The sequence below is a fragment of the Rutilus rutilus genome, assembly GCF_951802725.1.
Source record: "Rutilus rutilus genome assembly, chromosome: 25".
Classification (NCBI taxonomy): Eukaryota; Metazoa; Chordata; class Actinopteri; order Cypriniformes; family Leuciscidae; genus Rutilus; species Rutilus rutilus.
In genome coordinates this window covers 7,294,676-7,309,431 of record NC_140229.1, presented here as the reverse complement: position 1 = coordinate 7,309,431, position 14,756 = coordinate 7,294,676, and the positions used below count along the sequence as shown (strand labels likewise).

The 14,756-nt window shown below is 37.8% G+C and overlaps 1 protein-coding gene across 1 annotated transcript in view; it reads left to right on the top strand.

Moving 5' to 3' along the window:
- kirrel3a (kirre like nephrin family adhesion molecule 3a) overlaps positions 1–14,756 on the top strand; it is a 130,190-nt gene that overhangs the window by 110,307 nt on the left and 5,127 nt on the right. The window contains exons 7-14 of the mRNA XM_084400447.1: positions 1,000–1,148; positions 1,320–1,447; positions 3,635–3,761; positions 9,850–9,950; positions 12,386–12,584; positions 13,099–13,206; positions 14,004–14,087; positions 14,268–14,377. Of these exons, the coding sequence (XP_084256573.1) occupies positions 1,000–1,148; positions 1,320–1,447; positions 3,635–3,761; positions 9,850–9,950; positions 12,386–12,584; positions 13,099–13,206; positions 14,004–14,087; positions 14,268–14,377 (1,006 nt within the window). The remainder of the gene's footprint in view (positions 1–999; positions 1,149–1,319; positions 1,448–3,634; positions 3,762–9,849; positions 9,951–12,385; positions 12,585–13,098; positions 13,207–14,003; positions 14,088–14,267; positions 14,378–14,756) is intronic.

Genomic DNA, 14,756 nt, shown 5'->3' with positions numbered 1-14,756 from the left:
TTTTGAACACGTTATATAATATCATGGTTTGCAGAAAAATATTGTTGCACTGTTGAAAATGCAGATTTGCTATCACTGGAATAACATTTTACAAATGACATTTAAAAATACATTGAAATATAAAACAGTTATTTTAAATTATAATACTTCACAATATCACTGTTTTACTGTATTTTTGATCAGGTAATGCTGCCTTGGTTAGTAAAAGAGACTTCTTTTAAAAGTATAAAAAATTGTAAAGACCCCAAACGTAAATACCTATTGAAATACATGTTATTTGTTGTACATTAATTGTTGATAAGACATTCTCATGTTAATAAAGATATACTTTGCTACTGGCACTTAATTTTTTTAAATATGTTGCAAAGACAGCAAAATATTACATGTTTGCCATTTTTTGGTGTCCAGCATGGGGAAAAAAAGTGATTGCTGAGCTTTGTCCTTGCCAATAAAAGTGATGAAAATGCCAAACATAAAATAAAACAAGCAGAGAGTTGTGTTGAATGCATTCATTATATCAAATTCTTTTTTATTTCTGTAACACTGTCCACTTTTACTTCAGAGATGCAAACAAAAGTCCATCTTGATGTGCTTGATCTTCCCATCTGAACCAAAGCAGTAGCGTTCGCCTGCGTTGTCTGTGGTTTCTCGCTTCCCTCTTTACATTTCACTATAATGACTACAGCATCAAAGGGTGCCAATGACAGAGGCAGCATCTAAAAACCTCTTAATGTGTGCCTGTTATTCTTCCGCCAAAGAAGACACGGCCTGCCGACAGCATGAAAATGAAAAGGCAAAAAAAAATGCAGTGTCCTGAAAATTACATTAGACACTCTGCTTTTGTTGTTTCAGTACACCATGCAAATATGACATGATCCCAGTCATTTGCCTGTGAAAAAAATATCTTTGATCTTTCGAGCAGATTTGGGAAAAAACCTTGGCAGCGTCCATCAGGGTTGTTCATTTCTTGCTCTGTCTGTGTCTCTGGTGGATAATTAGATGGGCGAAGGGGGGAAACATGATCACGGATGCGACGGGAGACACTTATGAGGTGCTGGTTGATCATTCCTTCTTCACTGAACCAGTATCCTGTGAGGTCACCAATGCCCTGGGCAGCACCAACATCAGTCGCAATGTGGATGTTTACTGTGAGTTTAACAGCATACCTACTGTGTATAAATATGTTTCTTTTCATTTTATATCTTAAAGGAATGGTTTATTCCAAAACGATTTATGATTTCATATTTTATGATTTAAAAAAAATGATTTTATGTCATTTCAAACCTACATGACTTTCTTCTCTGAATGTATGTATGTAGTCGGCCCTCGTCTGGCTGCTGATCCCCAGAGCCTCCAGGTGGACCGGGGTTCTGATGCCGTGTTCAGTTGCGCTTGGATTGGAAACCCTTCGCTCACCATCGTCTGGATGAAAAGGGGCCATGGAGTCGTACGTACTTTTCTCTGCACTACTCAGAAAATGTATCTATGAATTTATACTATTATAGTCCTAATAATATTTTGAATTAGCTTTCATTTTTATATTTTCCTTTTTTATAGTTTACATTACATTCAAGTTTTAGTAATTTTGTTATGTGCTTTTGTCATTTTTATTGTTTTTTTTTTATTACATTATATTTTTTTATTTAATTTTTTATAATTATTTCCAGTTAGTAATATTAGTGCTTTGACTTTTTTTAAACGCATTTCAGTTAATTGCCAAGGGAACATTTGTAATTTTCGTTTAATTTAAGTTTTTCATCTAATATTAAGATTTTATTTAAAGGTGCTCTGCGAGTGACGATTTTTTGAGTGACGTCACTTCTTGTTGACGTTCAAGGTATTGTCTAATAAAACGGAGGTTAGCTCAACCCTCCCTCCCTCCTCCTCATCCCGTCCCCTCCCCCTCCCCCTCCCCCTCCCTTCCGTGCTTCCTGAAACAGTCATGAACCATTAAAAAAGAAAAACTGGATTTACCCACCTGTCCAGCAAAAACAGAGCCACCTGAATGTCTGATTGGAAGCCCTTCTGCCGGCGGAGTTCTCGCCACCTTTTGAATGCTTTTCCGATGTAAATTCGGGACTTTGCGCGTTCCTTCTTCTTTTCCCTATTCTTTGTTATTTGTTTATCAGAACGTCGTCTCTTTGGTCGTGTGTCGGCCATATAAAAATTCTCAGGAATATAAAATGTTAACATTAGTCGTTGTTTAGGACATCTCTCCTCTAGCTAACTTCCCTCTTCATGCTTCTCTCTCCTCCACTCCCCACACCCCCCTTCATGTGCATGCGCACTAACCCCCCAACCACCACCCCCAAATCATTCTTGTTGGTTATTGGCTGGAACACTGTTTGTTATGTTTCATGGTCCAGGCTGGGCCAGTTTGTTTTTCTTGCCGTTTGTGGAGCTGGGCTTCTACAAAGACCGCGTTTTTTTTTTACAGTGTGTTCAAGATACAGGCAGCTAGCAGATAGTGAGGAGATGTTTGCTGTATGTGACAAAAAATGTTTTGGCCTAAAAATCGCTTAGAGCACCTTTAAGCTTCACTCCAATTAACAACAATGTACAGTACTTAGATTTAGTTTTAGTTTTAGTTAACAATAAAAATATAAGAGGTCTAACATATTAGGAATACTTTTAGCTATGTTGCTATGTGTTATGATTAAGCAATTGAGTATCGCTCTGTCTAGAGTGAACGCGAGCGTCTCCCTTATAATAAACCGATCCAACGTTTCTGCACTGTGCGCATTTTTTGACATGACGCGCCACAGCTGTTTGAGTCTGTCTACACTGGACACATCAAAGTAAACAATACAAACTGGAACATTTGTCTTTCTGAATGGGTGCATGATGATGTTGAATATCCATTGAAGAGTGTTTTAATTGCAATGTCTTGTTTGCTTTGACCTGATTAATCTTTGAAGGTCTAAATGCAGTTAAATTTGGCTTGCTCTTCTGTAACTGAAGCTGAATATCTTTTTCCCATGTAACGCATCAGTCATGGTCCCACAGCAGCTAAACACCCTCTGGCTCCGCCTGCTACAGTAGCCACGCCCCAAACTCACGCTATAGGATAAGCTTGAAAGAGATTGACAGATCTGAGCGGACCACTCTCAATGTTTATATGGTGCCTGGAGGTCTCAATGTTTAAACTTGAGGCTGAGATAAACCCATGAATGGCATACTAATAGCAATCAATGAAAAATAAACTGGCTTAAGATAAAGTAATTTAACATTCAATTTTTTACGTACTTCACCTTTAAAATGAATTCTCAATCAATTTTTTCAATGGCGCACAACCCTGACTTAATTCTCCATCTGGATATGATGAATTAAAATGACATACATGTGACGGAACTGTTTTCATGGGCTAATGGACCCTCAGTAGTGCACATTGTGTTTGTTTGGGTCGTCATCTGTTAGGATCTCACAACTGATGTTGAGATGAAGTCAAATCTCAAGCAAGAGGCTGTATTTTTGACTACAGTGAAGATTAATTATAGAAGCAGTTCTGCTTCATGTATTTGCTTCAGAAAAGAAAAAAAAGACAAGGAAGATAAAACTTTTTAATGATATCTACGAAGTTGCTCAGACTGTGGCGTTGTGTTTTTTTTTCTCCCAAACATCTGTTACCTTGCAGGTGCTAAGTAATGAGAACACCTTGACACTGAAGGCAGTGAGACAGGAGGACGCTGGGAAATACGTATGTCGAGCTGTGGTGCCGCGAGTAGGAGTGGGAGAGAAGGAGGTCATGCTTACTGTCAATGGTAAATACTTTAAACGCTTTGTATAAATGCAGTCTGTCGGTCTGATCTGGACCCTTCAACAAATTCTCATTTGCTTCGGGTTTTGATTGCTTTGACTCACAAGAGCTGGAAGAGCCTCTCAAAAGTAGGATCAGGCCACATTTCGCTCGGGGTAAAGGGGATGTTTTCTACACTGTTTAGCTTTGCAATAACAGAGACATGCTCTATGACCCTCAGAGATATGGGCGCCGTAATCAGGAGAGATGATCTTGAACCGCTCTCATCATTTCTTCTCGCTCGTCAATAGATGACAGACCCGGGGCACATGAGGCCGAGTGATTTGCTTAAAGGACTCTACCAGGTTTCTGAATCAATATGGGCATATTGATTTACCCACACTTCAAGAAGTGTCTTTCCCTAAAATGTAATAAAAAAATCACAGGCCATTCTTGGGAGCTCAAATAACACCAGCACCAGCAAAGACCATATACATATATGTGTTTTGGTTGTTTTGCTTTGTCTTGCTGTAGGCGTTATTTTATTGGTTATTCTCTCTCTAGAGTAGCTCATGAAAAAAATGTTATGGAGCTTTGTATGCTTTATCCATTTGTTTTGATGGAAACTTTTAAGTCCTAAGGGCTTTGCAATAACACTGGCCTGCTCCTGTGAGGCAATAAGCCTGTTCAACGCTCTATGAATTCTTAATTTTTGATGTTTTTCCTCTTGTGGTGTTACAGGGTTGAGGTCTGGGTCTGGTCGGCGTGTGTGACTGCAGACCTCCTTGAGTCATTGTTTCTAATCCAGTCTAATCCAGGAATTATCCAATCAAAAATGAAAATTCTGCCATCATTTCCACTTTTGTCACTCCAAACCTGTATTACTTTGTATCTTCTTGTGAAATACATAAAGAGATGTTTTGAAGGATGTTAAGCTCCAGAAATGACAAAAAAGCAGCTTAAAAGTGCCAAAAAAGTAGTCTGTTTGACTTGCGCACCGAATTTTAAGTCTTCTGAAGCCTTTGTGTAAGGAACAAAGAGTACCCCCATTGACATCAACTGTTTGGTTACCGACATTCTTCAAAATATCTTCTTTTGTGTTCAGCAGAAGAAAGCAATTCATGCAGGTTTGAAACAACTTGAGGGTGAGTAAATGATGACAGAATTAAAAATTTTGAGTAAACTATTCCTTTAAGTTTAAAATGTTATTCGGCTATAAGATACATTGGGACCAAATGATGTTTGGCATCCTTAAAAATCTGGTTCTTCACTTCTTCTCACATCATTTTTAACAATGCAGAGAGAGAGAGAGAGAGAGCTGTAACGAAAGGAAAGATTTTCAACCTGTTTTAATCTGTTCCTCACAAAAAGCTATTGTATAAAATTGCTTCATAAGACTTGGGAAGCAATGGGTTGTATAGACTACTTTTGTGATCTTGTGATACTTTAATGGTCATTTTTGAAACTTAAAAATTCTGCCAAATGCCAAAATCCTCTTTTGTGTTCAACGGAAGGATGTAAGGTCACTCTTGAGGTCTTTATCACAATGTAGCACTGACAAAGTATACAAAGTACTTTGGATTCAGTAAGACTGCACTTTTTAAAGCCAAATATTTTATGCAGTCTGTAAAACCGCCCACAATGTAAATGAAGTTGTGTTCCTGATGCAAATCAAGAACCATATAGTTAAGGTCTATGTGATAATGTAGCTCAGTCACCTCATTGCCAGAGATGGTTCTCAATGATGACCCATATCTGCTCCTATTCTATAATCAATTAATTTTTGCTTAGGATGTGAACATGCAAATAATGAAGCAACACCAAGTTTTGTAAACTTGTTCATGTCCGTGATGATCAAGCCATTTGGATAATGCAGATACTCAGGTTACAAGGTTGGTTACAAAGGGAACTATTCCTTTAAATTTCACCTCAATGTTAATATTCTGTCATTATTTATGCCAAGCTTCAAAGTTGTTCTTCAAAATATACAATTTTATAATTTAAGAAGAAAGAAAGTCATATAGGTTTTGACCGACATGAGGGTGAGTAAGTGACAGAACTTATGTTTTTGGGTGAACTGTCTCTTTAAGAATTGTGCAGCCATATGCTAATAAACAGAGGAGACACATTAGTGCTTAAATACCAGAAATTAGATGGATTAGGCAGATGATGAACGGGAAATATGATTACTGATATTATAATAGATAATTAATGAATAGCCACATTAGAGTCCATTAGGCTGCAAGAGCATCTCTTTGACAAACACAGATGATGAATGAGGCCCTTCACAGAAACGGATCGATATTTCTGCCATCTCTTCATAGCTCATGACCCTCGTCTAAGAAAAAGAGGTGCTTTTAAACTTCTTTAAAAAGAGCTCCTATTTCTGCACCTTCATCTCCAAAAAAAAAAAAAAACAAGAAAGAAACAAAACAAACCAACTCAGTTCTGATAGGATCACGGTTTTGGATTAACCTCAGTTCTCCTTAAAATAAACAGGAAACCAAACACCCATTAACAACTTAGGATGCCATTTCAGTAGCATGTTATGGAAGTGTTGTTGAACGTGGAAGTTTTAAGAGGTTGTGTGCCCACACGGAAAATAAATAGTCCTAGAGCTAATGGTTATGTTTTTTTGAGCACCCTCTCTCACTTCTGCTTTCTGTCCACCTTTTAGACTAGTCTTCTTACTGGCTAGAAGCTGAAAGTGAAGAAAGGAGGAATGTTAATCTGTATAGCCCCTTTACAACAGTTTAAGTTCAATTGCAAAATAAAAGGAAACCAAATGCACCCCTGTGACATTGTTTCTGGCAGTGGTTCTCAACCGTTTTGACCATTAACGTGGTTAATTATTTTGTTAACGCTTTACAGTAAGGCCCCATTAGTTAACTTGGCTAACATCAACTAACAATGAGCAATACATTTGTTACAGTTTTTATGCATCTTTGTTTAATGTTCTACAACTGCCCAGTGGTATGTTACTGGACATGATCATGTTAGCTCAGTTCCAACTTTTAATTTTCATAAGGTATTAGTAAATGTTGGAATTAACATTAAGATTAATACATGCTTTAGAAGTATTTTTCATTGTTAGTTCATGTTAACTAATGTAGTTAACTAATGTTAATGAATTGAACCTTATTATAAAGTGTTACAACAAATTTAACACGATTCATGATTCAAGAAGTTATGTTCTGTTCATTACTACAAATAGAAATATAAACAGTACTGTTCTTCAATAAAAACATTAATTACTGAGGGAAAACAAAAAGCATGATTTTAGTTCACACTTTGATTTTATGGGGTTTTTTTTTGCATTTTAATTTAGATTAGAGCTAAACTTTTTAATATGTAATAAAGGTTTGTAATGGAAATTATAATTAAATATATTATTATATATTTAATAATAATTTCCGTTCTGTGGCTCCCTTTGAAGTTTATTGAGGCCCCCTGGTTGAGAACCACTGATAGACACTCTTTTAAATGTTGATTTTTGGTTAATTCATTGTATAAATTAATGTGTATCCTTGATTATAAATGTATATATTTTAAATAATAATTAATTGTTTTGATAATATGCTAAATTAGATGATCAGGCCTCCCTGTTTCCCACCAGGCACGGAGCGAGACGTGTGACGCCAGCTTCCTCGTGCGGTTTGGTCTCACATCCCGCTTTCTCTCCTTGCTTGTTTCCCATCTGAGCCTGAGAGATAAAGCTGTTTAATTACAGCCCTCATTTATGGTCATGATCCCCTGTCAGATTTGTTTGGCTCCCCCAGAGGACACGATCTGAGCAGACTGCCACTGGAAGAGCACGGTAAAAGCGTCCCACCCCTCTGCCCGACTGCAGCCTTTGAGTGCACGTGTGATTAAGAGGGTACTGGAGAAAGTGAGAGCATTGTCTCGCTCTCTCCAGAGAGACGGTGCTCCGGTGTGTACAGAAGACTCCTGCACACTGCTGGGATCTGTAATTGATGGGCTAGTACTCGCGCACAGAGACACCCGAATTCCAATTAAAATGAAAATCTGTTTTCGTATAGAGACACATAATGAACCTCAATCTGCTGTGGATGGAGAAATGGAAATGTTATGATTATATTTATTATGATTTGATCTCCCTCTTTTCTCTTTCACTTTTAATTGTTTATGAAATTAAAGTTTACTCTAAGCATTATTTCCAGTTTTGTTGAATAAGACGCAATGGGAAGAGTCATTATTCTGTCATTATTTACTCACCATCATGTCATTCCAACCCTGTATGACTTTCTTTCTTCCGTGGAGCACAAAACGTAAATGGTTGGAGAATATCATGCCACTTTTCAGTATAATGAGCACTGGAACTGTCAAGCTCCAAATGACAAAAAAAAGCACCATAAAAGTGTTCCATGCAATCCATGTTCAAGTAATATGATAGCTTTGAGTGAGAAACAGATTAAAAATGAGTTTTTATTCAGCGAATAACAAATCTTAACATCCTACTTAGCTCTCTTTTGTGAATTCGTGAGAAAAGTAGTGATGTACATGTACAATCAAATAATTCTTTGAGGTGGATCTTTTCAGTAAATTTGACCGTTATATGTGGCATGATTTCATTGGTTTCATTTTGTTTGTTTACATTAATTTGTATTAAAATGTGAAACGTCAGGTTTTACTCTAGTAACATAATCAAGTCCACTTAATCTAGCTCCACCCTACTTTTTTTTTTGATAATCTGTTTTAGGGGTGGGCGATATACCGATAGACACGATTAACCTGTTGAAATTTGTCAACCGGTAGAGATTTTGGACTATTGTCTCTATTGCAGTTACGCTCACGTAAAGTTGCCGTTCTGTGCCGTCTCAAAAGCTTATAGTTTGAATGCGTTTTTAAGCCTTGCTGTTTAAAAACAAGTGATTTTAAACCATTTAAGTCCAATTAGCAGCGAAAGAGAACTCATTTCGGTATATGCAATCTGAGAGACTGTTTTTGAGCGCCCACACCTGAAACCTGCACACACAAAGCCACTGTTCATACAGTCCGTGAGGGCTGAACTTACCGCCTAGAGTTCTTTTTTGAGCAACACTGGGCTTGAACAGCCAAATACACACTTACATGTCAAAATGCCCGTCTTTGTGAGTATCCTCATAAACAAAGTCGTTTATGTCATAAGAACGTAAATGGTTGAGAAAGAAAGTGCATGTGTATCAGTATATTAGATCAGTGCGTTCGCTCTTAAAGTGACAGCAGCCTAATAAACCTGCTTTGTTCTATTGTAGGCTTTTATTTCTAGTGTTTACAAGCTTGATTTTTTTGTTAGTTTTTTTTATGTGATTTTGAAATTGGAATTCAATTTAAATATCATAAAAACGTTATTTGAAGCAAAAATAACTATATCATGATATATATAATTATCGTGAAATAAAATGATTCGTATCATGATGTAAGATTTTGGTCATATCACCCACCCGTAATCTGTTTCATTCGGATGAAATCACAATCGTCACAATACGAAAGAAATTATCTGTCGCTACTTCCATTACATTGCTATACTTTAAGCTGTTCAAGGGTAAAGTGTTAAGTGTTTAACAGTTCACTAAGGAAGGATTTGCTGCTGCTATGTTTGTCTTACTCTCGTTTTGTTTAAGTGCCTGAAAAAATATGTTGTGAATGTAGCCATTACAGTACAATTCAGACACCTGAATCGGATCTTGTCTGGATGTGTACCTGGTTATATGTGTGCCTTTTTTCCATGATTTGATCATCGTTTAATGAATGCAGTGATCAATGGAAAATGTACATGAACATCTCTTTAAAAGGAAACTTACCGTAATAGTGCATTGATAACTGTGCCAGCCAAATAGCACTGAGTTATGTGAATAAAGCACAATCTATAATGAGCCTAATATAAATAGAATGAAAGCATGTTTGTTCTGAAAAGAATAACAATGACTTCATTTAAATACTCACTGGGCATTTAGAGGCTGGTTTTAAACTTGTTTGCGAGCGGTCAGTGAATTAGAAGCAGTGAAATACTGCATGCAGAAGTTTACTCTTATTGGAGGATGTGTGCTGATGTGGTGTGCAGGCGGTTCATCTGTCAGACAGGAAGTTTAACAGTCTGCTGTTTGTTTCAGGACCTCCCACCATCTCCAGCACACAGACGCAGCAGGCGCTGTACGGGGAGAAGGGCCAGATCAAGTGCTTCATCCGCAGCACTCCTCCTCCGGACCGCATTGTGAGTCCTACAGTATCTAGCCATCTATCAATCAATCTATGTATTTGGTCAAAAATATTTCTGAATCATTAAATCAATACCTCATTGTCCACTTACTTGTTGTATTATTAAAATATAACATTATTATAGTAATTAGAAAATGTGATGTGATAATAAATATTTTATAATAATAATGTTTTCCATCTATCATCTATCTTTTCCATCTATCAATCATTCTATGTATTTAGTGCTCAAATATTTCTGAATCATGTCAGTAATATTCAAACATTATTTAATGTTGTCATTATTCAAATCAATATTTAATGTTACTCACATACTTTTTTTATATATAATTAAAATATGATATTAAAATGTTAATAATAATAATGCTTATATGCATTACCTTTTAAAAGTTTGGCGTCAGGAAGATATTTTTTAATAAATTAATACTTTTGTTCATCAAGGGCGCATTAAAGTGATAAAAGTGACTGTAGAGACAAAAAAAAAAGGTTTCTACGAAAACAGCTGTTTTCAATAACAAGAAATGCTACCAGATCAGCGTATTAGAATGATTTCTGAAGGATCATGTGACTTTGAAGACTGGAGTAATGATGCTGAAAATTCAGCTTTGCCATCACTGAAATAAATGACATTTTAAAATATATTCAACTAAAACAGTTAAATTTTAATCATATTTCACAATATTTTGTTTTACTGCATTTTTGATCAGCATCAAAGACTTCTTTCAAAAGCCTTTCAAAAATCTTATCAACTCCTAAGATTTTGAGTGCTACTCGAGACAACCATCTTTTTTGATGATAAACAGTTAAGAGGAGCAAAATATGACTCCATGAAACAGGTTGATGCTTTTAGACTTTAGATTTCAGGTCTTTTAAAGCATTGAAGATCTATTGAACAGGATTTATCACTTGAGTGTCTGGGTTTATTTCAGTGGTTTGAGTCCCTTTAAAGTAACACTAAGTAACTTTTCAACCTTCATAATATATTTCCAAAACCCTTGTGATGGTACATCGACTTAAAATAGGTTGAATGACACGTCTGCCATAGCCTGACGGGGTTTGTATAGTTTTTAATCGTACTTTTAAACTTCGGGGTTCGGGTAGTAACCCCCGCGCACAAAAAGAACTACAAAATTCGACTGCTTTACGGCATAGGCTACCTCACTTCCCCCAACACGTCCTCACATGCTGTTGGACTTGTAAGTATATTGCTTATATTGTATATCACTCGGACAAGCACCTGGCGTTCTTGTTGATGGATTAGTAGACATCTTCGGAGGCTAGCTGTGCTTGTTCGATGTCCGACGATTTGTGTTTATTCCCCAATCGAACTTGTGTAACTGTCTGTCACACGTTCTACCGTCCACAGCATTACTTGATAGACAAAAATAGGACAAGAATGAGCGTCAAACAGAAACAACCCGCTTACGGGGTGTTCGAGGCGCACATACAATACAGACTGCCGAAAGTTAAACAGGGCGCGCGCAGCTCTTAAAGGGGCCACACCTTATTTCCACTCGTTACAGCTTCTATCCGACTGAACGGGGACCGGTATACAGGGGGGAGGGAATCAGGCCGTGAGTGAAGAGACTGCTCTGCGTGAGTGGTATTTACGACAGTAACGTTAAATACAAGTAGTCCACAGCAACTCTAGGGGTCGTTGTTTGACCAAAACGGAAATCCTACATAGTGGGGCTTTAACAGAACTCCGTCTCATACAGCGTATCTGCTGGTGTTTCGTGCACGAAAAAAAAAAAAAAATATCCTTTTCTTAAAATAAATGTCTTGACTGAATTTAAAATGTCAAGTTGCCATGACTTCTACTGTAATATTAAATTATATAATTATTTATAGCAACTCAAAGAGTTTTATGCAACATTAAATTGTTAGTTTTATTATCTGCTTAAACTCATGTTTTCTAGATGAATGTGAAGGAGACTAAAGTACTTGTTGTCCAGAACTATTGACAACATCACGTGACCTCTCACGAGGCAAAAAAATAAAAAAATAAACTAAAAAAAAAATACCACCACACACAGACCTTTAACACTTGCATGAAACAATCAATCACTTTAAATCGAGGAACAAACTCCTCCTGACATCACAGACCAACGAGTGTAAATCAAATTGGCAAACCGTCAGACAATGCAACCGTATTAATTATTCATGACTCGATGCATGCTGGGAAGAGGCAGAATGGACTGAACCGCAAAAGCATTTTTTCAGTCTAGGCCTATTTGAACTAAATAGTGCATTAATCCAACTGACCTGCTGTGCTTGTGGGCTCGACTTTAGAAAACAGAGTATTTCATAATAGCAGAACTGCCCTGAAATGCATACTTGTGTTCCCACACACACACACACACACCATAAAATGATATAAACAATATTTATTTATTTATCAGCATTATTTACAGAATTTTTTCTTTTATGCAGGCATGGTCGTGGAAAGAAACAGTGCTGGAATCAGGAACATCGGGCCGTTATACCGTGGAGACCGTGAGCACAGAGGAAGGCGTCATCTCCACCCTCACCATGAGCAACATCGTCCCTGCTGACTTCCAAACCATCTACAACTGCACAGCCTGGAACAGTTTCGGCTCTGACACCGAGATCATTCGCCTCAAAGAGCAAGGTAATAATCAAGTTACGTGCGTGCGTGCGTGTGCCTCAAGTGTGTGCGAGTCTGTTTTACTCGCGTCTCGCAGTGATTAAGTACCCTGATTTTTCAGAGCATTAGGGCAAAGACTGGATCATAGTCTGTTTATTCAGGTAAATGTCACCTACTTAAATCTGTGGATTTCCTTAATGGAATTCCGACATATTCAGAACTTCCATTTGTGATCCAATTTAAAAAGCCCTTAATCCTTTATGATTTCTTTGAAATATTTTAATGAAATTAGATGGTATTTTTTATTCAAATGCTGGCCCATTTTCCTTTAGTAAAGCTGATTCCCAAGGTGCAGAGCTGAGTTATTCAAAGAGGTCAGCTCATCCCCGTAGGATTTAATCGAAGACTCTTGGAACACGACTTCATTATGTCTCCTCAAGTGACAAACAGGCTCCTGATCCGGACTGTGCACGTTGCATGGGTTCTACGTTCTGTCACTGGTTGTCTGATGATCCCAGCGGTTCTGTGTTCTCCTTAGGGTCTTTGCGCTTGGCTGTCATCATTGGGGTTGCAGTGGGAGCTTTCCTGGCTCTCATCGTCCTCATTGGGACCCTGGGGGCTTTCTGCTGCGCTCGAGTGCAGAGGAGTAAGTGAGCTCGTTGTTTCTACAGAGACCGAAAACACAGAGGCGACTCGCCCTGCACGTCCACTGAGACACCCGGCGTTTTTAGACTCAACTTGCGATGTAGTATTGCACGTTGTAGCACAACTTCATCCACACACGCACTAATTAATAGGAGCACTGCTTAACTACATTTTCCTGTAGCATGACGGCAGCTGAGATGTTGTCAAAATTAGTGTTGTTTTCCAACAATTAGCAGTGTAGCGTGACAAAACACTACATCGCTCTTTATTAAGTTATATTGTACAAAGCTGAGCAAACTCTCCTGGAAAGTCTGAAATGAATATAATTAAAAAATACATAAATAAATAATAAAAAGATTTAGCTATATATATATAAATATAGTAACACTTTAGTTTAGGGTCTAATTCTCACTATATAAAGTAATAGTATTCAATTGAAATTGCATTATTAGTTTGGTGTAGTTAGCTACTTTAACCTGTAATGCCGCTACATCTGTTCAAAAGGGAGGCTTGACAGTAGTTAAGCTCCTTTAAGGTTCCAGTAGCTTGTAGCTCGGCAAGCCACATTTTCCTCATCACTGTACCACACAATGATAAGAGCACACCCGCTGCTTACTCACGTCTTAGTCTATCTGAGGTCTTTATTGTCTTATCTTTCTGTTCGCAAATTGCCTCCATTAGCGGTGAGCTCCAGCTCCTTACCAGCAGCAGCCTGACTTTATCTGGCCAGGACTGTAAAGACCTCATTTTTTACCAACTGATATTTCTTTCTTTGCATGTTGTGACCGTGCTCCACAGAGGACATGCACCTGGTGATGTCATCACTCCCAGTGTCACTCTCCTCTCGGCAGCGAGAGCTCTCCGGCACGTTAAAAGGCGAAAGTAAGCCCTTCTCTCACCTCTTTCATATTAGCCGCCATGTTCTGGGAAAATATACATGCATGTTGTTCACGAGCGAGTGCTGCACATTCACGAGTCTCAGAATCATGTCAAAGCTCAGCAAAGGCTGTAGGATATTGTGTGGTTTGCGTCACTATGGCTAATCAGAATGATTTCTGCCAGATCTCAAAGGGGTCGTATCCGCTAAAAATGACATTCGAGTGGAGATTGTCCATAAGGACCATAATGCAGCCAGAGAACCGGAAGAACACAGCAACATGAAGCAAATGATGGTGAGTTTTCACTCCTAATCCCCCCTCTCCACTTTTCTCTTACTTTCTTTACATCTGGTTAGCATTCTTCTCAGCTATTCTGATGTTATCAGCTCCCAGTGCAGGTGTAAATTGGCTCCTGTAGAGCCTGTAGAATTTTACTGGCAATACATTTGTGAGAAGACCAATAATGCGATGGTACCTAGTGACAAACTACAAGCAATATTAGAACATTACAACAACAAAAAACGAGGCTAAAGACAGCAAGATACACTATCATATCTTGCATCTTTAGGATAACGTTTGACTTTTCAGACTCAAAACATGTTTGTATATAAATATTAGCAGTGCTACATCATGAACCAGATGAACGATTATCAGTGCATAAAGTAAACTCGGT